General features: G+C 36.9%; 1 protein-coding gene across 1 annotated transcript in view; it reads right to left on the bottom strand.

Annotated features, from left to right (window-relative positions):
• Positions 1-24,975, bottom strand: part of DUBAI (Deubiquitinating apoptotic inhibitor) — a 123,138-nt gene that overhangs the window by 56,644 nt on the left and 41,519 nt on the right. Inside the window, exons 5-6 of the mRNA XM_090371917.1 lie at positions 17,950-18,250; positions 6,991-7,098 (exon numbers count right to left, since the gene is read on the bottom strand). Of these exons, the coding sequence (XP_090228043.1) occupies positions 6,991-7,098; positions 17,950-18,250 (409 nt within the window). The remainder of the gene's footprint in view (positions 1-6,990; positions 7,099-17,949; positions 18,251-24,975) is intronic.

Below are 24,975 nucleotides of genomic sequence, written 5' to 3'. Positions count from 1 at the left end.
GTATTGCTTGAGTTAAGTTCATTAGTTAAAGTATATGTATAGAAATATTTGCAAATGAATGCAAAATTATTGGCTGCTTTATCTACCGGTGTGATTACGAAGTTTTTGTGAAATTCTAGCAGTTTTTGTTTTAATGTAGTCAAGTTGTAGTATGTGCCCTGATAACATAAATTTGAACTATGTAATGCATATTTATGTTTGAATAGGGCGAATGTATGGCTAATCCACATATGGTATGCTTCTATAGGCGTGTTATTTTTGTAGGCTAGTTGGAAGCAGTAGTTTAACAGGTCTTGATATAGCTGCTTATTGAAGTTGGATACGTTTATTTTGGTAGGCGGCCTGAATTTGAATCCTTGTGATAGTACATGTCTGAGCATTGGGTCCGTAACTATGTTTAGATTTCCTGTAATGATGTGTCCATAGTCTGGATCGATATATTGCTGCATGTTGTTTTGTTGACAAATGCAGTTATTGGTGTCTGTAATATGTGATGTTAAACTGGTAGCTATAGATTTGTAGTTGCAAGCTAATAATCCAAAGGGTTTATTATACTTATATCTTACTTTAATATAGCTAGGACTGGTATTTGGAAGTAGATGATTATGCTGATTTACAAGTTTATTGATATTAATGTTATCCATGATAACATTAATATGTTAGCCTCCGGCACTGTCTTTTCTGTCAACCCGTCCAGTAGCGGTAAGTTCTTGTCATTCGGACACTACCTTCCTTTGTCTTCACCTTTTTGGCGGGCCACTTACTTCTGTAAGGTCATCCATGTTCTGCATGTTATACTTTTGGCATAATATTTTTGCTTAACTTGTATTTTATTTATTTATTCAAAATTTATATTCTAAATTATTTTAGTTTTTACCACGTGTCTTTGTACACGTGTTTTTTGACATACAGAACATGTCAGAAACAGAAGTAAGAGTATTGCTGTTCTTTTTCATAATTTGGGTGGATGACCTCTGAAGAAGACACAGAAATTATGAAAGATACTGCAATGCTATTTCTACCTTGGTCGTTCTTTTCAAAAATCTGCTATTTCTACCTTGGTCGTTCTTTTCAAAATTTACATTTTTTCAAAATTCGCACTTTGTTTATAACGTTACATTTTTCTTTTCCGTTCTTCCCCCTTTAATCAACATATATCGCTCCCAGGGTACATGGTATTTTCATTATTAGCATTAGTTATATTATAGATTTATACCTACTACATTCTACACATAACTTTAAAATAATTTTAAATATATATATATGTAAATTGGGGAAAAAAAAAAATGAAGGGAGATAGAAGATAACAACAACAAAAAAGTATAAGAGAAAAATAATTACAAAATTGATAAAATAAGGATGTTGCCACATAACTTTCAAAACCGGCTTCTCATCAGACGTCAATGGCAAGGAGAGCAAGCAAAATAGCAACAGGTCTTTATTTCTGATTTACATCAGAAATAAAGACAGCTGTTGTTATAAATAAAGACACCTCAGTATAATGGACCCAGTATTTGAAAACATAGTAAAAAATAAGTAGCCTTTAAAAAATTACTTACATTATAGAGACATGTTTAGGAAAAGGTGGCAACACAAATGTACACAGGACAAAACAAAACCAAAATTGAATGTGTGACAATGAGATACAAATATAAAGTTATACAATAGCGGCAGCACCTAGTAATAAAAATTTTGTCAAAACTAGAAGCAGAAACTTAAAAACAATAAATAAATAAATAAAATACATACATCACATAGAGAAATCATAATAAATGTACAAGCCTAGAGTAAAAAATGCAAAATAAGGTGATAAATTGAGATATAAATGGATAATGTGGGACAAATAAACAGAGTAAGACAAAGTGCAAAAGTATTATGTATCTGAAAAAACATTTTTGAAATAAATAAAGCTACAAATTAAGGCAAAAGGTGGGAAATCGCAAAGAGATACACAATGCAAACCACACACACAAAATCTGTAGCAAATATTTTTTAAAAATTTTTAATAATTTTTAATTTTATAATAATGCTACCTTTTAATATCACTTGTAGTATCACTTTTGGAACAACTTGATCAATCTTTGTGTCTTTAATAACTATGCTTTTGATAGTTTCCAGGTCTATCAAACAATCAAGGGTATTCATATGGGTAGCCTTGTTTCTTGTATTGTTGTAAATTTATATCTTTACTGGTCTGAAATTTCTCTTCCTGAAAATATCCTCTTATTTAGGTATATCAATGACTTTTGTGCAATCAATCATCCTAACTTATTAAGTTAGGATGATTTGGCCATTTGTATCCTTGTGAAATTACTCTATAAAAAACTAATTCAATGATTATACTTCAGTTGATCTTTACAAGAAAAGAGACTCTTTCAACTTTGAAGTTGTTAATTTTTCCCATTGGTTTTCTAATAGTGTCGACTCTAATATTATTATTTTCCAATGTGTTAGAATTGCTACCATATGTAATAACTATGATATTGCTATTTCTAACCTTAAATTTTTTTTTAAAAATACTTATTGGCAATTATTTTCCTTTATCTTATTTAAATTATCATTTTCATAAAGCTCTTAATATAATCAGTCATAAATTTTTTTTTTTCTAAAATCTATTAACTTGCCACAGATTTCTCATTAGTGTGTGTGTGGTGGGGGGGGGTTTGCATTGTCAGTGTTCTCCCCAGAAAATTTTACCAGCCAGGTGGGGAAGAGTAACACTTCACAACATTATAAAATTTCTGTTATTTATAAATGTGACTTAAGCAATCCAGAGCAAAAATTAATTGCATAATTTAGCATTATATGCTCCTGTTGCACTGACCTTGATCGCATAGTATATTTGAATTAAAATTGATCGAGATCAGTGAGCAGTACCATACGGTACTGTGAGAATCGCTTAAATTTTAGCCAGGCGGTGCACCCATTCAATAGGTCCTGGGGAGAACACTGTGTATCTCCTTGTGATTTTTCACACACATTTGATCTTGGCATTACTTTCAGGTGCCAGTCTAAGTTACAAACGTGGCTTAATTTGTAATTTTAATTATTTCAAAAATTTTTTTTCAGATACATAATACTTTCACACTTTGTCCTACTCTATTTGTCCCACATTATATCTGTTTATATCTCACTTTATCACCTTATTTCACATTTTTTACTCTAGGCTCATGCATTTTGTATACAGCATACATTTAATAGTTTATGACTACATTTCGTATGATGTCTCTATCCAATGTATGCATTTTTTTTTAGTTGCTATTTATTTCTAAGTTTAGACTTTTTATCACATGGTGCCTCCGTCGTATAACTTTATATTTGTATCTCGTTGTTGCACGTTATTCAGTTTTGGTTTGTCCTGTGTACATTTGTGTTGCCACCTTTTCCTAATGTGGCTCTAAAATATTTTTTTTCCAAGGCTACTTATTGTTTACTGTTTTGAAATCTCTTTACCTTTATTTGGATTAGACTGATTGTTGTTTGGTTTTTTAGGAGCATTAGCAACTAAGGCCATATTGCTCCGGGATATGCGGTGGTCATTCCCTGACCTTTCCGCATCTTCCGTATTTGGTGGCGACGGGCTCGAACCCCAGTCTAATCAAGAAGCATGTGCTACGCACTGCTGCTCCATCCCACCTGGCTATGGAGGTGCCTATTAGACTGATAAGTTATGTTTCCAGAAATTTCTGTTGTTGATTCCAGTTTTTAATTTCTCATCTTCATAGTGTCAACTGTAAAGTTCTCAAGCCATTTTCAACCCCCGCCCCTCTTTAATACTTGTAAATTTTTTTATTTTGTTCACAAAAATTTTATTTTCATTTATTTTGGCAACAAAAAATTTTATTCTCATTTTTATTTATGTTTATGCTTTTTATACTTTGGCTTGTGGTTTACGTCAGAAATGAAGACACTTGTTGCTATTTTGCCTTCAATCTTGGCCGTTGACACCTGAAAAGACACTGGTTTTGTAAGTTATGTGGCAACATCCTTATTTTATCAATTTCGTAATTATTTTTCTCTTATTATATTTTTTGTTGTTGTTAGCTCTGCATTTGCTGTCTTTCACTGCATTAGACTACTTCCTCTTTTTACCATTTTTCTGTGTTCTTGTTATTCAACACACACACACACACACACACACACACACACACACACACACTCACACACACACACACACACACACACACACACACACACACACACACACTTCAAAAGTCCCTGGAATTTTACTACAATGGTTTATTGAGTGAAAAATTGAGCTTGCTACCCTAATCATCTTCAAAGTACCTTCCTTCTGCACACACACACTTGCTCCATGTCTTCCCAGGTTTCGAAAACTTTAAAATTTTTTATAGTGTATGTAGGGCCATTTCAGCATTTTCTTCCATGTCATTCACTGTAATGAAATAATGATCCTGAAGCCCCATATTCAGCTTAGGGAACAGCCAGAAGTCAGATGGTGCAAGGTTGGGGGAGTAGGGAAGCTGCTGCCATGACTGATTTTTTTCACAGCCAAGGATTGCCAAACTGCCATCAGTGTGTGACTGGGCACATTGTCATGGTGCAGGATCCAGCCATCTTTCCATTTTTCAGGCCATCTTCGCCTCACATTCTCACACAAATTGTGTTAAAACTATTAAATGTTATATGTTAAAGTTATGTGTGTTAAAACCTCAGCATAGTAAGCAGCAGTAATGCTTCTCCCCAATTACAAATTCATGGTTAAGCAGCAGTAATGCTTCTACCCCAGTCACAAATTCATGGTTAAGCAGCAGTAATACTTCTCCCCCAGTTGCAAATTCATGGTTAAGCAGCAGTAATGCTTCTCTTCAGTCACAAATTCATGGTGTACTATGCCCTCATCATCGAAAAATTATCAGCATGACTTTGACATTGGATTTTGTTGCATGGGAACATTTTTCTGTGCTATTTGGATGATTCCACCTTGGTCACGGGGTCGTAGGCAAACACCCAACTCTCATCCCCAGTGACCACTTTTCTTCATAAACCCAGATCCTGCATAGATGTTTTGAATAAATCGTCTGAACTAGCTGTACCCAGAGTAATATACGTCATCTTTTTGATTATGGTGTAAATAGTTTAATCTAGATCCTTCAGTCTTCACCATTCTTGTTTAGCAGTGATATAATTCCACAGTAGTCGCCTGTGGGATATATGCATATGTCTCTATTTGCAGGTGGTTCTCTGTCTTCTCCAACAAATATTGCAGCAACCTCCGTTTTGGAAGTAGGCGCATTATATCGTCTCTTATCTAAGTCTAGGCCTTCTATAAATGCCACACGCACATTGGATTGGCCTGGATTATTTGATGAATTTGTTTATATGACTCAGAAAATGGGTTAACTTGTCGCAGCATCTCGTCCAATTGTTGTATTACTTTGGCCATACACCCTTCGTTTGATTGTTTTTCAAAAGCCGTTTGTTGTTGCTTCAGCAAAATCGAAAATATAACGTTGTCCATATCCTGGTTTATTTGCCTCATTTGGATATAGTGATGAGACCAAATGGTAAATCTGGCTGTGTATTCTAAAACAGTAAGGACCATTTCCAGGCGGCGATTTAATCTCTGCACCCATTGATACAAACGCCACTGCTGAGTTGTACTCTCGTATATGTTTTCTGTAGTTATTTGCTTCAAATGTATCCCCTGTAAGCAGCTCTCATAATAGAGTAGATGTCTCAGACAGTGGGTCAAGTGAAAACTTTCCATCATGACAGCATTTAGTGTATTTATTCGATGTGTTTAACTCAAGTCCCCAATACCTTGCATTGCAGTACTTACAGTTGTAACACATATTTCTTATGTCATGCTCTTCCATATTAATTGCAGCTTGTTGATTATTCTCATCCTGTACTTCTACTTGATTAGTACTACTGCGTCTCGCCCATCTTCTCATTTCCAATCTTGCTTCTCTTTCTTCAATGTTTTTTGTCCATCTTTGTAGTAGTAGTCTTGTTTAGGTCTCTTAGTCCATTAGATCTCTCCTCTAATGTTTCATTAGCATTTCTTCTACATTTTCTCAAAGTTCTTACACACTGTTCAGCCATTTTTACACTTCTTAAAAGTTAGAACGGTTTATTAAAATTGAAGACATAAAATAAACATACATCGATAACTTTCAGGCATAGGTCGCCTTTCTTCAGTCGAAAAACACTAGTACAAAAATTAATAAAGAATGCCCGGTATGATGGTCACGAGAGGTGAACTGCACGAACAGGTGATGGACAATTAGCAGTTGGAAAATTTGAGTAGCATACCTAAGCGTTTTATATATATAAATGGCTTTCTTGCAGTTCATTTAATCATCTGACTACAAGGTGGAACAAACTTTGCGCATACACAAACAACATCCCTAAATCATGTGACAGGATTGTGCATATTGAGCCTACAGATAGTCCATCTTCATGAGCAATCTCAACAACGTTCATTTGCCTATCTTTTCGCACGAGTTCCTTTACATTCATGAAATTTTCATTGTTTAGTGACGTTAAAGGGTGTCCACTGCAAGGTTCATTCTCCAATGTTTCTTGTCCATTTTTAAACCAATTAAACCACTTGTAAACTGCTGTTTTCTTCAAAGCCTAATCTCCATAAACTTTCTGTAATGTTTGCAGATAGCACTTTTCCCAAGTTTAAAGAACTTGATGTTAGCATGCTGTTCAAACTGCAACATTCTGCAGTCAGCTGTGACACATGAGTGAAGTGGTAGAATCAGTTTTTCCCTTGGCATGCATACACACCAAAGTCAATGTCAATGCCACATGAAATCTTACAGCCATAGTGCAAACCATTTAAATACCAGTGTGATTCCAAGAACTTTTTGAATGTACTACGTACACACACACACATACAATGAGCAAACTTGTACAGCTGATGCTGTATAATGCTTGCTTCCATGCGTCATATGGCAATACTAATATATATATAATTTAGTTTTATAAATCTACAATGATGAAAAATTAATTTACCTCAATGACAGCAGCTAAAACTTGTGAACAGAACTCTTCAGAAGATACATTTGAGTATACTGCTTCCAATGTCTTTTGTATAGCAGTATGGTGAAAAGACCAAAGTTTCTGAAAATTTGAACTTTTTTTTTCAATACTGACTTATAAGGTAAATAAAAGCATCATCTAATATAACACAGCACAGAATTTTCCTTATTAATTTATTTAAAACAATTTCAATATATTTGCTGCCACCTATATTTGAGAGGGTGTTAAATGTGCTATAATTTTTGGAATACTGAGGAGTAACTGCTTTAATATCCATTAAAAAATAAATAATGGTTAAAAAGTTAGTCTGGAATTCATAGCTAAAAGCAAACCCCAATCTGTAAATTAGAACAAATATCAAAATTATATCAAAGGTTTATTCTGTGTACATAAACCTCAGTACAAACGAAGAATAAATAAAACGGCTGATAAAAAAACGAAAACTAAGAATTGCTGCAATAGTGTCGGGTTCAATCAGAATGCACTGGTCCCACAGGAACTAGTAGTTGTTGGTAACTCTATTGTCAGGGAAACGGGGAACATGGTATGTAAAAAGGATAGGTGGAACAGGACCAGGGTATGTCTGCAAGGGGGCAAAGGTTGATGACGTTGTGCAGATATCATCTTTTAAGGGCACAAAAGGTGATATTGTTGTACACGTTGGCACTAAAAATATTAAGAGTAGGAGACCGGCGGAATTACTTAACAAGTACAGGTCACTGTTGAAAAAAAGCCGTGAATTAGGGTTGAATTTGAAAGTGTCTCCAATTCTGCCCAGACACAATAGGAGAGAGTATATGATGAGAGCCTTGTTGATCAATTCGGCCCTGGAAAGATTGTGCAAGGCTCAAGGGGTAGAATTTTTTTCAGCCTGGTCTGTAATTGTTAACAGTAGAGACTGCTTCTACAGGGATGGGATACACTTAAATAGAAAGGGTGCAAGAATATTTGCTGATGCTATCGAGGCAGTGTTAGGTAGGTCAGAAAACTGCTGGCTTAGGGGGGTTACAAGAACTAATAGATTAACAGTAGCCACTGGCAGAGATGAAAGTGATTCTTGCACTGCTTCTATTGGAATGAGCAGCAGCCTGGAAAACAAGATGCAAGGAACTTCAGAGACTGCTGGGAGTAAACATATGGGTTGTGTTAGGGTAGCTAAGAATAGGAACAGGTGTATGTATACTTGAGCGTACACCAATGCTAGGAGTTTGGTAAATAAATTTGACGAATTTGAGGAGTTGCTCAAAACATCAAAGGCAGATATTGTTGGGATGTCAGAGACGTGGTGTCATACAGATATAAGGAATGCAGAACTGGAATTTGGGGAGTACAATGTGTACAGAAAGGATAGACAGGATAGGAAGGGAGGAGGGGTTATGCTATTAGTTAAGAAACACATAAAATCCAAGGAACTGTAGCCGTTCGACATCGCTGGACACTGCAGTGTCGAGTCAGTTTGGTGTGACATAAGCAGTGGGAGATCAAAATTGAGAGTAGGTTGGTTACTCACACACTAGCAAGACTTTTGTGGATTTATTGGATGACTGTTTTCTACATCAGCATGTTCGGGAGGCAACTAGAGGGTTGTTGTTGTTATTTGGTTTTTAGGAGCATTAGCAACTAAGGCCATATTGCTCCGGGATATGTGGTGGTCATTCCCTGACCTTTCCGCAACCTCTGTATTTGGTGGTGACGGGCTCGAACCCCGGTCTAATCAAGAAGCGTGTGCTACGCACTGCTGCTGCTGCTCCTTCCCACCTGGCTACGGAGGTGCCCCAACTAGAGGGAGTAATACTCTTGATCTGATTATCAGTAGTGATTCTTCATGCATTAAGAATCTGCAGATAAAAGAACCACTGGGTGGCAGTGATCACAGTGTGCTGAAGTGGGATTTACTCAAAGAGGTAACTACCATCAGAGGTAAAGGGAAGGGAATGGTTTTTGCTTTCGTAAAGGCAACTACGATGGTCTGAGACGGTATTTAAATTCTATACAGTGGGATCAACTGATGATGTTACCAACAGCAAATTCAAAATGGGAAGCATTCAAAGAATTTATCTCGGAAGCTACTAGGCTTTACATACCAATTAAGAAATATTGTTCAAAGGTATAGGCCTAAATGGATGTCAGATGAACTAATGAGACATATGGCAGAGAAGAAAAATGCATGGGATACATATAAATTAATGGGTGACATGGAAGCCTATGATAGATATAAGCTGGTCTGTAACCAAGTCACAAAGGAGATTAGGCAGGCAAAGGCAGATTATGAGAAATCCATGGCAAAGGATGTAAAGAAAAACAGAGAAGAGTTCTTTACCTATGTAAACCCTAAAAGGAAAGGGATAAATCAGATAGGTCCACTGGATATTGATGGTTCAACTGTTGATGATCCGGCTCAGGTGGCTAACAAACTAAACGAGTATTTTGCATCTACATTCACACATGAGGAGATATTCAGGAAGGGGAATGCCAGAGGTGAAGTAAACTCTGGCAGTGAGCTAGATGATTTTGTAATAACTGAGACAAAAGTGGAGGAGAAATTTTTGAGGCTAAACATAAAAAAGGCACTAGGGGTGGATGGGATCTATCCAGTTATATTAAAGGAAGTAAGCAAACCCTTAGCCATAATTATGAGAGCTTCTTTGGACTCAGGGGAGGTACCCATCTGGAGATGTGCAAATGTGACCCCAATTCACAAAGGAGGATCGAAGGCTGACACAAGTAATTATAGACCTGTGAGTTTAACTTCTGTTCCAGGAAAATTAATGGAGGCACTGGTTAAAGAAGCACTGCAGGATTATCTAGACAAGACTTCAGTTATAGCTGGGACACAGCATGGTTTTGTTAAGGGAAAGTCTTGCCTGACCAATTTGATTGGATACTATGATGCAGTCACAAAAGAACTTGATGCAGGGAATAACTTTAATATTATATATTTGGATCTTAGAAAGGCTTTTGATACTGTTTCACATGGAAGACTGCTGCACAAATTGGAGCAGTGTGGCATTGGAGGCAAATTGCTGCTATGGATAAAGGGGAGAAGACAGAGAGTGGTAATCAATGGACACGGCTCATCGTGGACTATTGTTATTAGTGGTGTCCCTCAGGGTTCAGTGTTGTGTCCATTGTTGTTTTCTGTATTTCTAAATGATATTTATGATGGTATATCAAGCTTAATGTCCAAGTTTGCAGACGATACAAAGGTTGGTAGGGTTGTTAAGGACACTACTGACAGTGTGCTGCTGCTGCAACAGGATCTGGAAAGGTTGAGCAGATGGGCTGAGAAGTGGCAAATGAAGTTTAACATTGAGAAATGTAAAGTACTACATATGGGAAACAGGAACCCCAGAGTAAAGTATCAACTCTGTGGTACTACACTGACAGTGGTAGAGAATGAGAAGGAGCTGGGGGTAATTGTGCAGGCAGATATGAAGTTCTCTGATCAGTGCAGACAGGCTGCAAGAGTAGCTCGTGGTGTCTTGTCAATGATATAGAGGAATTTTTCTAGCAGGAATAAGGAGGTGATTATTCCCTTGTATAACGCAATGGTCAGGCCACATCTTGAGTACTGTATACAGGTCTGGAGGCCTCATTTCAAGAAGGATGTAGAGCTGCTGGAATGAGTACAGAGAAAGGCAAGATTAGTGAATGGAACATTGGGTTGCTCTTACGAAGAAAGGCTTAAGTTTTGCAAATTACTGTGTCTGGAGACTAGGCGCCGGCGAGGTGATCTGATAGAGGTCTATAAAGCCTTGAATGGTTTGAGCATGCTCAATGCTGACGGGATTCTTCCTCTTGCTCAGAATAATCACCTGAGAGGGCATAAATTCAAATTGAGGAAAGACAGATGTAGGATAGATGTGTAGAAATTTGCCTTTAGCCAGCGAGTAGTTGGTTGGTGGAAGAGACTTCCATCCCTTGTTGTGGAAGTTGATAGCCTAAATAAATTTAAGGCTCAGCTGGACAGGTATTTCAAATGAACGGAGGGGTGAAATGGGAGTGGTTTTTTATTATTATTTTTTTTTTTTTGGCTGATGCTGCATAAGCTTGCTTTCTTGCATCAAATGCCTCTACTAATGCTAGTGCTAATGCAATTACTGTGCCAATATTGGGCAGTTGTTAATTTTGCGTGCTAAAAATAATTACTGGTAATGACTGATTATAAAATTACTTATTAAGTATCATTAATATCAGCCAAAGCTAAATCAAATTAATCCAACCACTTGGTAATGATTAGAGGCCAGGAGTCACTACAGAATTCACATAATTTTCCCAGTATGGAGTATTTAAATACTGAAGCAGGCTGACCAAAGTCATATTCCTTCTCCCATTAATCAGTTTAATAAGAGACTTTTACCGCCCTTGTTTACTGACAACTTACGAATGATGAAATATATGCACTACGACACATTACTCTGATGCTGTTTGATACAAATGAGTCAGAGGCGGCAAACGTTAAATAAATGTTAGTGATATCAATTGCTTGAAAGTACAGTCAGTCCTCGTATAACACGTGTTTACACTACACGAATTGGATCATACACGATTTATTAATAGTGGAACGATATCTTATATAACATGAACCGAATTCGCTTATGTACGATGCACCTTTGTGTTTACAAGAAATGGCAGTCGAACGCAGAATCACTCCAACTGAACGCAACACGATAGGAATGAAGAGAAGATTCTGAAAATGTATTTATGTTTTTATATCAGTGAAGGGGAAACACATTTCACCATAATAACGTAAAACCCAACACAATTCCAGCTATCAGTATTATTGCAAATGCAATTAGATCGAATTTACTACCAGTTTATAACAGATTCCACGAGCAGAAACACAACTGGAAATTGTTTTTATTGTTTTATGGTAGTAACCTCTAGAAATGTGCTTTAGTAAAATGTGAGGTGTTAATAGTGTATCTCTGCCTTAAGGTGTTGTTCATTCAGTTGCTACAGGTGTGCAGCTTTGTTTATGTGTATCAAGCGTGCCTCCTCATTTTGTAATTGTGCTTTATTCCCTAAAAATGAGTGAAATACTTAAAAGGTTTGAAAAGGAAGTGTCCTGGTAAAGACACTGCAGATTCAGAGAGAAAAAGAAAAATTATATCGATAAACAGAGGCGGACTGGGTCAAAAATTCTTACCCGGGAAAATTTATAGTCGCCTCATACTACCGTTTATGGCAAAAATCACACCTGTCTCTGGCCCACCAGGGTTTTCCCGGTAAGGTTTATCGCCAGTCCGCCTCTGTCGATAGAGAAAAAATATGAAATTGTGAAATGCTTTGAGCAAAATGAAAGACCGTGTGATATTGCACGTGCTACAGGCCTAAATGAGGCAACACGAGAATTACAAAGAATGCAGAGAAAATAAAAACAACTTTCATAGCAGGAACAACTCAAAGTGTAATTAAAATGCATTAGATTAAGACACAAAAAATTGGAAGAGATGGAACGGCTGTCATCTGTTTGGATAGAAAATCAAACAAAAAACAAGTTTGCTTACGACAGAAGCAAAAGAATTAGCAATATTCTATTACGTAATAAAATTACTGAATACGTAAGTATTTTATTACGATTATTTATTGTGTTTCGTAATGTTTTGCTTACAAATGTGTGTTCAATCTTGGGTGGTCGGCACCTAACCCTATTTTTCCCATAGGGCCTGTTGTTTATATTGCACAAGGGTTTCTAGGAACACAACTATCGTGCTATACGAGGACTGACTGTAGTGGAATACCTATGCAACTCGTGGTATAGTAGTTTGCTCTCTTGCGAGTATTAAAACTATTGCAACATTAAAATTTGCTAATCAAAAAAACATGTTTGCTGCCAGCTTGGGCCTCTGGTCATAAACCAAATTCAAAAATTATCAGATTAAGTCAATTTAGATTGGGAAAGGCAGAGACATTTTTGGGCTTTCTTCTTGCTATGGCTAAATTAGTTGGCCTCTGGTGAAAGTTGCTTGACAAAAATGCAGTTTTTCTTCTGGCAAATTAGAAGAAATGATTCATAAAGTTAGGTGGGTTTTTATCCTAGTGGATTAAAAACCCTTTTATGAGAGCCTTTTCGATCAATTCGGCCCTGGAAAGATTGTGCAAGGTTCAAGGGGTAGAATTTTTTTCAGCCTGGACTGTACTTGTTAACAGAAGAGATTGCTTCTACAGGGATGGGATACACTTAAATAGAAAGGGTGCAAGAATATTTGCTGATGCTATCGAGGCAGTGTTAGGTGGGTCGGAAAACTGCTAGCTTGGGGGGGAGACAAAGACAAATAGATTAACAGTAGCCACTGGCAGAGGTGAAAGAGATTCTTGCACTGCTTCTATTGGAATGAGCAGAAGCCTGAAAAACAATATGCAGGATATTTCAGAGATTGCTGGAAGTTATTGCGGTACAAGTAAACACATGGGTTGTGTTAGGGTAGCTAAGAATACAAACAGGTGCATACTTGCGTGTACACCAATGCTAGGAGTTTAGAAAATAAATTTGATGAATTTGAGGTTTTGCTCAAAACATCAAAGGCAGATATTGTTGGGATATCAGAGACATGGTGTCACACAGATATAAGGAATGCAGAACTGGAATTTGGGGAGTACAATGTCTACAGAAAGGATAGACAGGATAGAAAGGGAGGAGGGGTTATGCTATTAGTTAAAAAACACATAAAATCCAAGGAAGTGAAGCCAGTCGACATCGATGGACAGGGCAGTGTCGAGTCAGTTTGGTGTGACATAAGCATGGGTAAATCAAAATTGAGAGTAGGAGTGTGCTATAGGCCTAATGACTCTGATGAGTATAATAAGATACTGTACAGGGAAATAGAATGGGCCAGTAAATCAGAGAGTCTTATAATGGGGGATTTTAATTTCCCAGATATTGACTGGAATTTGTGGGTTGGTCACTCACACACTAGCAAGGCTTTTGTGGATTTATTGGATGATTGTTTTCTACACCAGCATATTCGGGAGGCAACTAGAGGGAGTAATACTCTTGATCTGATTATCAGTAGTGATTCTTCATGCATTAAGAATCTGCAGATAAAGGAACCACTAGGTGGCAGTGATCACAGTGTGCTGAAGTGGGATTTACTCAAGGAGGTAAGTACCATCAGAGGTAAAGGGAAGGGTTTTTGCTTTCGTAAAGGCGACTATGATGGGCTGAGACAGTATTTAAATTCTATACAGTGGGACCAACTGATGATGTTACCAACAGCAAATTCAAAATGGGAAGCATTCAAGGAACTAATCTTGGAAGCTACCAGGCTTTACATACCAACCAAGAAATATTGTTCAAGGTTCAGGCCTAAATGGTTGTCAGATGAACTAATGAGACATATGGCAGAGAAGAAAAATGCATGGGATACATACAAATTAATGGGTGACATGGAAGCCTATGATAGATATAAGTTGGTCTGTAACCAAGTCACAAAGGAGATTAGGCAGGCAAAGGCAGATTATGAGAAATTCTTGGCAAAGGATGCAAAGAAAAACGGAAAAGAGTTCTTTACCTATTTAAACTCAAGAAGGAAAGGGATGAATCAGATTGGTCCACTGGATGTTGATGGTTCAACAGTTGAGGAGCCTGCTCAGGTGGCTAACAATCTAAACGAGTATTTTGCATCTACATTCACACATGAGGAGTTATTCAGGAAGGGGAATGTCGTAGGTGAAGTAAACATTGGCAGTGAGCTAGATGATTTTCTAATAACCAAGAGGAAAGTGGAGGAGAAATTGTTGAGGATAAACATAAAAAAGGCACCCGGGGTGGATGGGATCTATCCAGTTATATTAAAGGAGGCAGCAAAGGAAGTAAGCAAACCCCTAGCCATAATTATGAGAGCTTCTTTGGACTCAGGGGAGGTACCCATAGACTGGAGATGTGCAAATGTAACCCCAATTCACAAAGGAGGATCAAAGGCTGACACAAGTAATTATAGACCTGTTAGTTTAACTTCGGTTCCAGGAAAATTAATGGAGGCACTGGTTAAAGAAGCACTGCAGGATCATCTGGACAAGAATTCAGTTATAGCTCAGACACAGCATGGTTTTGTTAACGGCAGGTCTTGTCTGACCAATTTAATTGGATACTATGATGTAGTCACAAAAGAACTGGATGCAGGGAACAACTTTGATATTATATATTTGGATCTTAGAAAGGCTTTTGATACTGTTGCGCATGGAAGACTGCTGCACAAATTGGAGCAGTGTGGCATTGGAGGCAAATTGCTGCTATGGATAAAGGGATGGTTGAGTGGCAGAAGACAGAGAGTGGCAATCAATGAACACTGCTCAACGTGGACTAATGTTATTAGTGGAGTTCCTCAGGGTTCAGTGTTAGGTCCATTGTTGTTTTCTGTATTTATAAATGATATAGATGATGGTATATCAAGCTTAATGTCCAAGTTTGCAGACGATACAAAGGTTGGCAGGGTTGTTAAGGACACTACTGATGCTATGCTGCTGCAACAGGATCTGGAAAGGTTGAGCAGATGGGCTGAGAGGTGGCAAATGAAGTTTAACATTGACAAATGTAAAGTACTACATATGGGAAACAGTAACCCCAGATCAATGTATCAACTCTGTGGTACTACGCTGACAGTGGTAGAGAATGAAAAGGACCTGGGGGTAATTGTGCAGGCAGATATGAAGTTCTCTGAGCAGTGCAGATGAGCTGCAAGAGTAGCTCATGGTGTCTTGTCAATGATATACAGGAATTTTTCTAGCAGGGATAGGGATGTGATTATTCCCTTGTATAAGGCATTGGTCAGGCCACACCTTGAATACTGTATACAGGTCTGGAGGCCTCATTTCAAGAAGGATGTAGAGCTGCTTGAACGAGTACAGAGAAGGGCAACAAGATTAGTGAATGAAACAAAGGGTTGCTCTTACGAAGAAAGGCTTAAGTTTTGCAAATTACAGAGTCTGGAGACTAGGCATCGGCGAGGTGATCTGATAGAGGTGTATAAGGCTTTGAATGGCTTGAGCATGCTCAATGCCGATGGGATTCTTCCTCTTGCTCAGAATAAATCACCTGAGAGGGCATAAATTCAAATTGAGGAAGGACGGATGTCGGATAGATGTGCGGAAATTTGCCTTTAGCCAGCGGGCAGTTGGTTTGTGGAATAGACTTCCATCACTTGTTGTTGAAGTTGATAGCCTAAACAAATTTAAGGCTCAGCTGGACAGGTATTTCGAACGAACGGAGGGGTAAAATGGGAGTAGTGGTTGTGCTTTTTTTTTTTTTTTTTTTTTTTTTTTGGCTGATGCTGAATAAGCTTGCTTTCTTGCATCATATGCCTCTACTAATGCTAATGCTAATGTGTATTATGCATCAACCAGCAGTGTTTTATATTGAAATTTAAAATATTAGCTGCATTCTTTTCATGTAGAATATTTATTTGTAGTATTTTAATAAAGAATTATTAGGATATAAATAATTTTTTTAAAAAATTAACATCACAAACTTATTAATGATTTATGTTTTCATATGAAATTTCCCTTTCATTATGTCAATGCAATCCTTTCTTTCTGATAAAGTGATCATTCATTAATTTTTTCTCCCAGTTGCCTTAGAATTTCTGTGACAGTCATATTTATCCTCTCTAAAAATTTCTGATACAGCTGCTCAAATAATGGAGCGATCAAAATAGCCAACAACAGTAAAACAGATTTCTTAATTATTTTTTACTTGGTTTACAAAGGATTGTGACAGAACCTGCAGTAACTATAATACAGATGAATATGACATCCCTGTTGCTTTACTTGTCTCTTTTAAGAGAACATTTAGACTCTCCATTTTTGTTATCCTTCAGATATTTAAAAACGTTCACAATTCTGGGCTTTAGCAATTTCCCATGGCTACACAGATACCATTACAGTACAGCTACAGGTGTGAACCTGGCCACTACAATTAACAAGCACATTCATTAAGCTTATTCTCTAATTTCTGTGCCAGCTACTGTAATTTTTGTTTGCAGCTGCAATAGCTTTCTCATTTTCAATCCAATAAAGATTTCTTCTTTGAGTTCTGCTTTATTAAATTTGGAAAATTTTCCCTTAAATAGTTAAAACCATCACTTGCTCTGATCAAAGCCTTTGTAAAATTTCTCTGTGCTTGGAAAAACTCTATACTTCCAAGGAGGACATAAATAATGAATATCATTTGATAAGAAAAACAGAAAATATGCTATATAGGCTATGACCTGTATCAGTCTCCCCCCTTTCCCTCCTAGGAACTCAAGTTAATAAAAGTCTGAGTTCTTAGGGTAGGCCAATGTTAGCCCAGTCATGTGTGCCTGTGGCCATGATGCACAAAAAAGGTATGCTCAAAAACTGTCCCCCCCCCAAAGCAAAGCAACTCTGGTAAAAATTCAATATGCAAATATACTGTTGATGAATTTTAATATTCCTATTTTTCTTTACCTTGCCTGTTGTAAAATTTGATTCCTACGATCCCTGACATATAGAATCAAATTTAGCAACAGGAAAGGCAAAAAAAAAAAAAAAAAAAAAAAACGAATATTAAAATCCACAACAGTATATCGTAAATAAAAAATAAAAGTTACTGGCAGTAAAAATGTAGATGTTGTGATCTCATAAGCCTACTTTCCATTTTCAGAAAGCAACTAAAGAGATCACAACATATGCATCCCTGCCACCAATAATTTTTATTTGGTGGAGGGGGGGGGATGCATTCATTTGACTCATGCAATCTGATCAAAGACAAATTTACAGTAAAGAAGAGCACCCTGAAAGAAGTATTTTTATTTCATTCTGTCATGACACATTTCTAGAGCTCAAATATAAGACCCCTCCATTTAGAACTTTTGTGTTTGGATTCAAAATCAACACCACTGCTCAACATTTTTTCAATATTAATAAACTTCGTATTTATAATAAATTTTAAATTTAAATTTGATTCCTTACCTGAAGCAAAACACAGACCAAAGCAGTATCCTGAATAAACTGAAGCAAGTCAGTGGTGTTGGTAGGAAGCGGACATTTTGCAAGGCAGTTTACAATATCTTTGCAGAAAGTGGCTGAAAATTCTCCAACAGGGATGCACTGTGGAAATTCCTGGAGCAGCAAACTCATAGTAACCAACACTGGTAAGTTTCCTGATTCCCTGAGGTAACTGATACAACTTGCTTGGACAATGGTACAGAGATGTATAAAGACATGGTTTCCTTGCAAAGTTCTTAAGGCTATAGTAATCAATTCTAGTACTCTAAAAAAAAAAAGCACCTATAAATTCACTATGACCCTTTTATTCAAGTCTTCGTAATACAGTCGAACTTGGTTATAATGAGCATCAAAGGACCGACAAAATTTCCTTGTTATAACCATTACTCACTATATCAGTGATGAGTTAAATCTACATCCTATTTTTTTTTAACTCTCTCTAACTTGATAAAAAGATAGATTCGAAAAACAAAAGAAACATTAAAGAGAAAAAAATAATACGGAGGGTTGATTCAGCCTTTTGATAACGATTTTGACATTAATAATCCTGCTTATGATGTATGGCAGCAATGTAAAATTTTTTTTTTCCACGCAGGTGCAGTTCCAAACCTTATGAACAGGTGCACCAGTTGTAGAAGTTGTTTTAATGCCTCAGAAACTGACATGTCTCAGAAACTGGACCCATGGTTGGAAGGTTACATAACCACGCTTTCCGAAGGCGCCTCCGTAGCCAGGTGGGAAGGAGCAGCAGTGCGTAGCACACGCTTCTTGATTAGACCGGGGTTCGAGCCTGTCACCACCAAATATGGAGGATGCGGAAAGGTCAGGGAATGACCACCGCATATCCCGGAGCAATATGGCCTTAGTTGCTAATGCTCCTAAAAACCAAATAACAACAAACAACAGCTTTCCGAAGAAGGGTACAGTTATGCGAAAATTATTGATAGGTACAAGTTGAAAAATTTTAGTGTATCGAAGTTTGGTATCCATAAGGTTTTGAATGGCAAAGGAAAATTCTGCGAAGCTGCTGCAAGTGGGCTTTTCCACCGAAGAAACTGCAACCTTTTCCAAGTCAAATGAGGGAGGTAGTACGAAAAGTGCAGTCTCTCATTTTCGGTAAAAATCCAAAAACTTATAGTGTCATATGTGGGAACTCTCAGTCAACCGTCTGTCGCATAATCAACGAAAATTTGCAATTGGAGAAGAAGCACAGGGCCCATATACACCACCTAGGAGCAAGGAACATTGCAGAGTGGCAGTCAATGCTCAGAAACTACGAAAAATATCTGGCAGTTGAAAGGTGGAAATTCGTAGCAACACTGGACGAAGCTTGGGTATACCTCTCCAATTGCAACAAAATTCGGGCAATGTATTACCGTCCACAGGGTGACAAGGCCTTTCCAACATGGGTGCGTCTGTGCAAGGAAAGTTTTGGCAGAGGTTTTATGGTTGTAGCTGGTTTTTGTTATAATGGCAAATTTTAGTTGCGTAGAGTCGCTAAAAACGTGAAAGTCAACTCAGTGTATTACCAGACTGAAGTTCTACAGCTGTTGTTTGAACATGAAATACCCACATTGTACGTTTCTGATGCTTAAATGGTCTAGATGCACCAGGATAACGCATCCAGCCACACATCACATTCCACCTGCACTTTTTTGCGGAGAATGGAAGTGCCGACGGGTATTCGTTCGATCCCATTTGAAGATATACCTGTTAAATCACCTGACGCCGCACTCATGGATTTTTGCGCATTTGGACTTTTGAAAAGAGCTCTTGGAAACCGCCACCCCAGAACTGTTGAAGGTTTGTGGAAAGTCTGCCAGCAGGAATGGGGCAAGATCGACTTGGCAGTTTTGCAGTGCACTTTACTTCAATGGAAATTGCGACAGTCCATGAGCAGGGAAAACAAATAGAACACAACTGGTGGCGGTGGACTGTCAAAATCATTATCAAAAGGCTGAATCAACCCTCTGTATAAGTATATACCTACATATTATTTGTATTAATGTGCTTGTATAAACTACAATACACTTAATATTAAACACAATTTATTTGTCTGTAATTTTAAAACCATACACTCAATACTAAACACTATTTATTTCTCCGTAATTAAAAACAATACTAATTAATAATAAACATAATTTCAATTAGTCTTTTTATTTATGAATCTTAAAATTGATGTTTGTTTTAAAGATTTCACTTTTGATATTTCTCAAGTTTCCCCTAAAAACACTCAACACGTTAAAAGTCATTATTTGCCTCAGTTCCAACAAAAAAATTGACTAATATGTCTATTGCACCTTGAGCTTGGGAGATTGTTGGCGCTGATTTTGATTCACTTTCACTTGTCATCAACACAATCATCATCTTTGTTGAGCACAGCATCTACAATGTCACTCTCTATAGGAAGACCACTAGTTAACAAGTTGTCATCAACTTGTACAAATTCATTGATGTTATTATTAAAACCTACAACATTGTTACATAGCAACCATTTGGATAATGGTAAGTTGTTTTCTTCGTTTCCATCATCTTCATCTATGATTGAAATTTCATTTGAATTTAATTTCGATTTCTTGAAGCAATTTGATAAGGCATTACTTCAATAAGTAACATTGTTCCACGCATCATTCAATAAATTTATAGCATCCAATATTGATATAGACTCGTTAAGTTTCTGTTCTCTTTGACTGATTATGTAGAACTATAAATCTTTTATAAAATCCTTTCAAACTCTTGATTACACCTATGTCCATTGGTTGTAAAATTGATGTCGCATTGGGTGACAGAAACACTAGCTTAATGCTAGACAAATTTGAATTTGGAGATGTGCAGGACAGTTATTAACTAACCATAAAATATTTTTGTTCTTTTTGAATAGCTCCTCATTCCAATCATTTATGTATTGCCAAAAAATATCCGAAGTCATCCAAGCTTTCTTGTTCGCAGTGTAATCCACAGGAAGTTTCTTTATGTTTTTGAAACACCAAGGTTTTAACGATTTTCCAATAACAAAAAGAAACTTCCTGTGGATTAATATTAAACACAATTTATTTGTCTGTAATTTTAAAACCATACACTCAATACTAAACACTATTTATTGTAGATGTCGTTGTCATTGCAATCTTTCTTGATTTCTGCCCAAACACCGTCAATCCATTCATTTGCCATTATTGGATCTGCAGATAGATTCTCCACTAATTTTTGCATAAACAATGTTATGTCGGTTTTTAAATTGATCCAACTAACCACTGTTACATACAAAATTGTTGTGTTCAAATTGTTTAGCAAATTTTTCTGCTTGAGCTTTCAAGATCCAAACATCTATTGAAAATCCAGCACTTCTTTGTGCAGTGAACCATTGAAGCAATGCTTCATCAACATTTGTAACCTTGCACTTTCTAAATTTTTTTTCTAGTTATGTTCTTTTCCAGTGCTGATATGTAAACATGTTTATTCTTCCACAACGTCAATACTGTTAAAGAGGACAAAGGAAACTTTTTACATATCAACATTTTTTACACCACATTCTAACTCATGAATATTTTTGACTTTTTTGTGAACTGAGAGACTTTTTTTTGTTAGTAGACAAGTTTCTGAAGAAAGGGTTCATTTCTAACTGATTTTACTTTAAAATGACAGTAAAGTGATCTGCATACAAAGTTCTTAGAAGTCCTGTTTCCAAAATTCTTAGAAGTCCCAAAATAAATTTATGTTAGAAAACAGGCCTTGTGCATCGGGTTACATTATATCATCAAAGTTTCTTGCGACAACCGACTAACTGGTTAAAATAAATTTATTAAAATGAAGATATAATATATACATAAGATAAAACAGAAATAAAATAAAAGAGTTAAAATACAATAAGATAAAAGCGTTAAAATATATATATAATAAAAGCGTTAAAATATATAGTAGCTTTCGAAGCGAAGTGTCTCTTCATCAGCTAGTCTGTGACTGGTGTACTTCAGTATATATTAATGGTTACAATAGCACAAGTCAGCTGGGCATGATCATGTATCACGAGTATATATTTTAACACTTTTATTATATATATATTTTAACTCTTTTATCTTATTGTATTTTGACGCTTTTATCTTATTGTATTTTGACGCTTTTATCTTATTGTATTTTGACGCTTTTATCTTATTGTATTTTAACTCTTTTATCTTATTGTATTTTAATGCTTTTATCTTATTGCATTTTAACTCTTTTATCTTATTGTATTTTAATGCTTTATTTTATTTCTGTTTTATCTTATGTATATATTATATTTTTATTTTAATAAATTTATTTTAGCCAGTTAGTCGGTCGTCGCAAGAAACTTTGATGATATAAATTTATGGTTCAGTGAATACAAGACAATCTGTAAATAGGATAATGCGACAAGCGGAACAGCAACACTATTGTATAGCTCCCGTCTCTAAAAAGACAAGGTCATAAGGTAAAAACTGCAGTCATTTTCATCCACTGCAGGATGGAAGTCTCCTCAACGATTTACGTTGAGGGAAATGGACCATAATCTGCCACGCTGGTCCCATGAGGATTGGCAGATCAACTACATTTAGCAGTAAGGGGCTTGAACCCTGGTCTACTAAAAGAGCATGTGCTATTGCACTCCTGCTCCTGACCACTCAGCTACAAATTCATAAACCGGCCACTAATTTGATGTGAGTGGCCATAAAAGCTAAGTCGCTCTTTTCATTTTTGTCTATTTCAAGAATTGGGTTTTTTCGTCTACTCGAGCAATTAAGAATGTTTGCATAGTTACCAAAATTTGTATGGTATATCCATATAGTATGCTTGTTATAACAGTGAGCGATTGTATGGGAATACAAGTAAGTTAAAATCATTATGGCTTTTTGCTCATTACAGCTGTGATCTCGTTATTTCTGTGCTCGTCACAACCAAGTTCGACTGTATTTTATAAATTTTAAGGTTATAACATAATAATATATATAATTATTTTAGAAAGCAAAAAGTTATAGTATGTAACCTGTTGTATTTTCTATTCCAATGTTATAAGCTTATAATTAAAGAAATAAATAAATATTTATAATTCTCCCCCCAGTAAATATTATTAGCATTATCAAAAAAAAAAAAAAAAAATGTTCACAACAAGAATAGCATTTTTTTTTACTGTCTTAAGTGGTCATGCAGGTCAATTTTCATTTTTTTTTTTTGATTAGATACACTATAAAGACAAAAAAAATAAAGTACTTGCACATACCTTCCAAATAAAAATTCATAAAACTTTCAAAACATGTCCATCTTTACAATGTTCCAGAATGTTTCTTCTAAATCAATAATAATAATAACTATAGAAAATACATTGCCAAGGAGCACGGGGTGTCAAATGACACATGCCGGTGATGACACCTGGCCTCGGAAACGATCCAACACATCACTGTGGGATGTAGAGTGATCACTCTGTGACTGAGTACACTCACAGACATTAGCATTAGCATTAGTAGAGGCATATGATGCAAGAAAGCAAGCTTATTCAGCATCAGCCAAAAAAAAAAAAAAAAAAAAAAAACAACCACTACTCCCATTTCACCCCTCAATTCGTTCGAAATACCTGTCCAGCTGAGCCTTAAATTTGTTTAGGCTATCAACTTCAACAACAAGCGATGGAAGTCTATTCCACAAACCAACTGCCCGCTGGCTAAAGGCGAATTTCCGCACATCTATCCGACATCCGTCCTTCCTCAATTTGAATTTATGCCCTCTCAGGTGATTATTCTGAGCAAGAGGAAGAATCCCATCGGCATTGAGCATGCTCAAGCCATTCAAAGCCTTGTACACCTCTATCAGATCACCTCGGCGATGCCTAGTCTCCAGGCTCTGTAATTTGCAAAACTTAAGCCTTTCTTCGTAAGAGCAACCCTTTGTTCCATTCACTAATCTTGTTGCCCTTCTCTGTACTCGTTCCATCAGCTCTACATCCTTCTTGAAATGAGGCCTCCAGACCTGTATACAGTACTCAAGGTGTGGCCTGACCAATGCCTTATACAAGGGAATAATCACATCCCTGTCCCTGCTAGAAAAATTCCTGTATAAACAGGAATGACCAGGTAGCCAGGATAATACATCAGAAGCTAGCAAGAAAATGCCAGTTGATCAAAGAAAGTGTACCATATTACAAGTACAAACCACAGGTACTACTAGAGACCCCAACCCACAAGCTGTACTGGGACCACACCATAATAATGGATAAGACAATCTCACACAACAGACCAGACATAACCCTTGTAAACAAGAAGGAAAAGGCTACCTATCAGATTGACATAGCAGTGCCCAATGCTGGCAACCTCCAGAAAACCCATGAGGAAAAAATCAGGAAATACACAAACCTAAGACAGGAGATCAAAGAGATGTGGCATATGCAACGGGCAACAATCATCCTGATCATTGTGTCAACCACTGGTATGGTGCCAAGGACCCTACATAACAGCCTAGCAGCAATCTACCAGCAAACACCTGTAGGATAGTCAGAATTCCTTGACCAATAGTAACACCAGACATAACAACAACCACCCTGTGTATTTTGTAGCAATGCACGTTATGAGGTGGAACCCCATCAGGGAGAAATAATATAAAGAGCAATAATAATAATAAGGGATGAGATTAGCCCAGTGGTTACAACGGCAGACCACCAGTATCATGGACCAGGGTTTGAATTCCACCGCGAAGGGGAAAAAAATCGTGAAAGTCACTTCACTTCACTGGATCTACCTCCCCAAGGTCAAAGTGACAGCTGAGTCAGAGAGTGGCACCATCTGGTGTCGCACCCACAACTACCACCAACCACTGGATGCAAAACCCAAAGCTAAAATAAGTCCACCTCCATAGCTGGATGAAGATGAGAAGTAGAAATATTGAACATAATGCATCGAGTGTGGCACAGGATAAAATCACTCACATTCAGGCCTTATGCAGAGGGGTCAGTTTGAAAAGTTGGAGACAGTCTCCCACATGGCTACCACA

Source organism: Mastigoproctus giganteus, chromosome 1 (genome assembly GCF_048544385.1).
Source record: "Mastigoproctus giganteus isolate SK-2022 chromosome 1, ASM4854438v1, whole genome shotgun sequence".
Taxonomy (NCBI): Eukaryota; Metazoa; Arthropoda; class Arachnida; order Uropygi; family Thelyphonidae; genus Mastigoproctus; species Mastigoproctus giganteus.
Note: the sequence above shows the minus strand (reverse complement) of the source record. Positions and strands in the feature narration are given on the sequence as shown.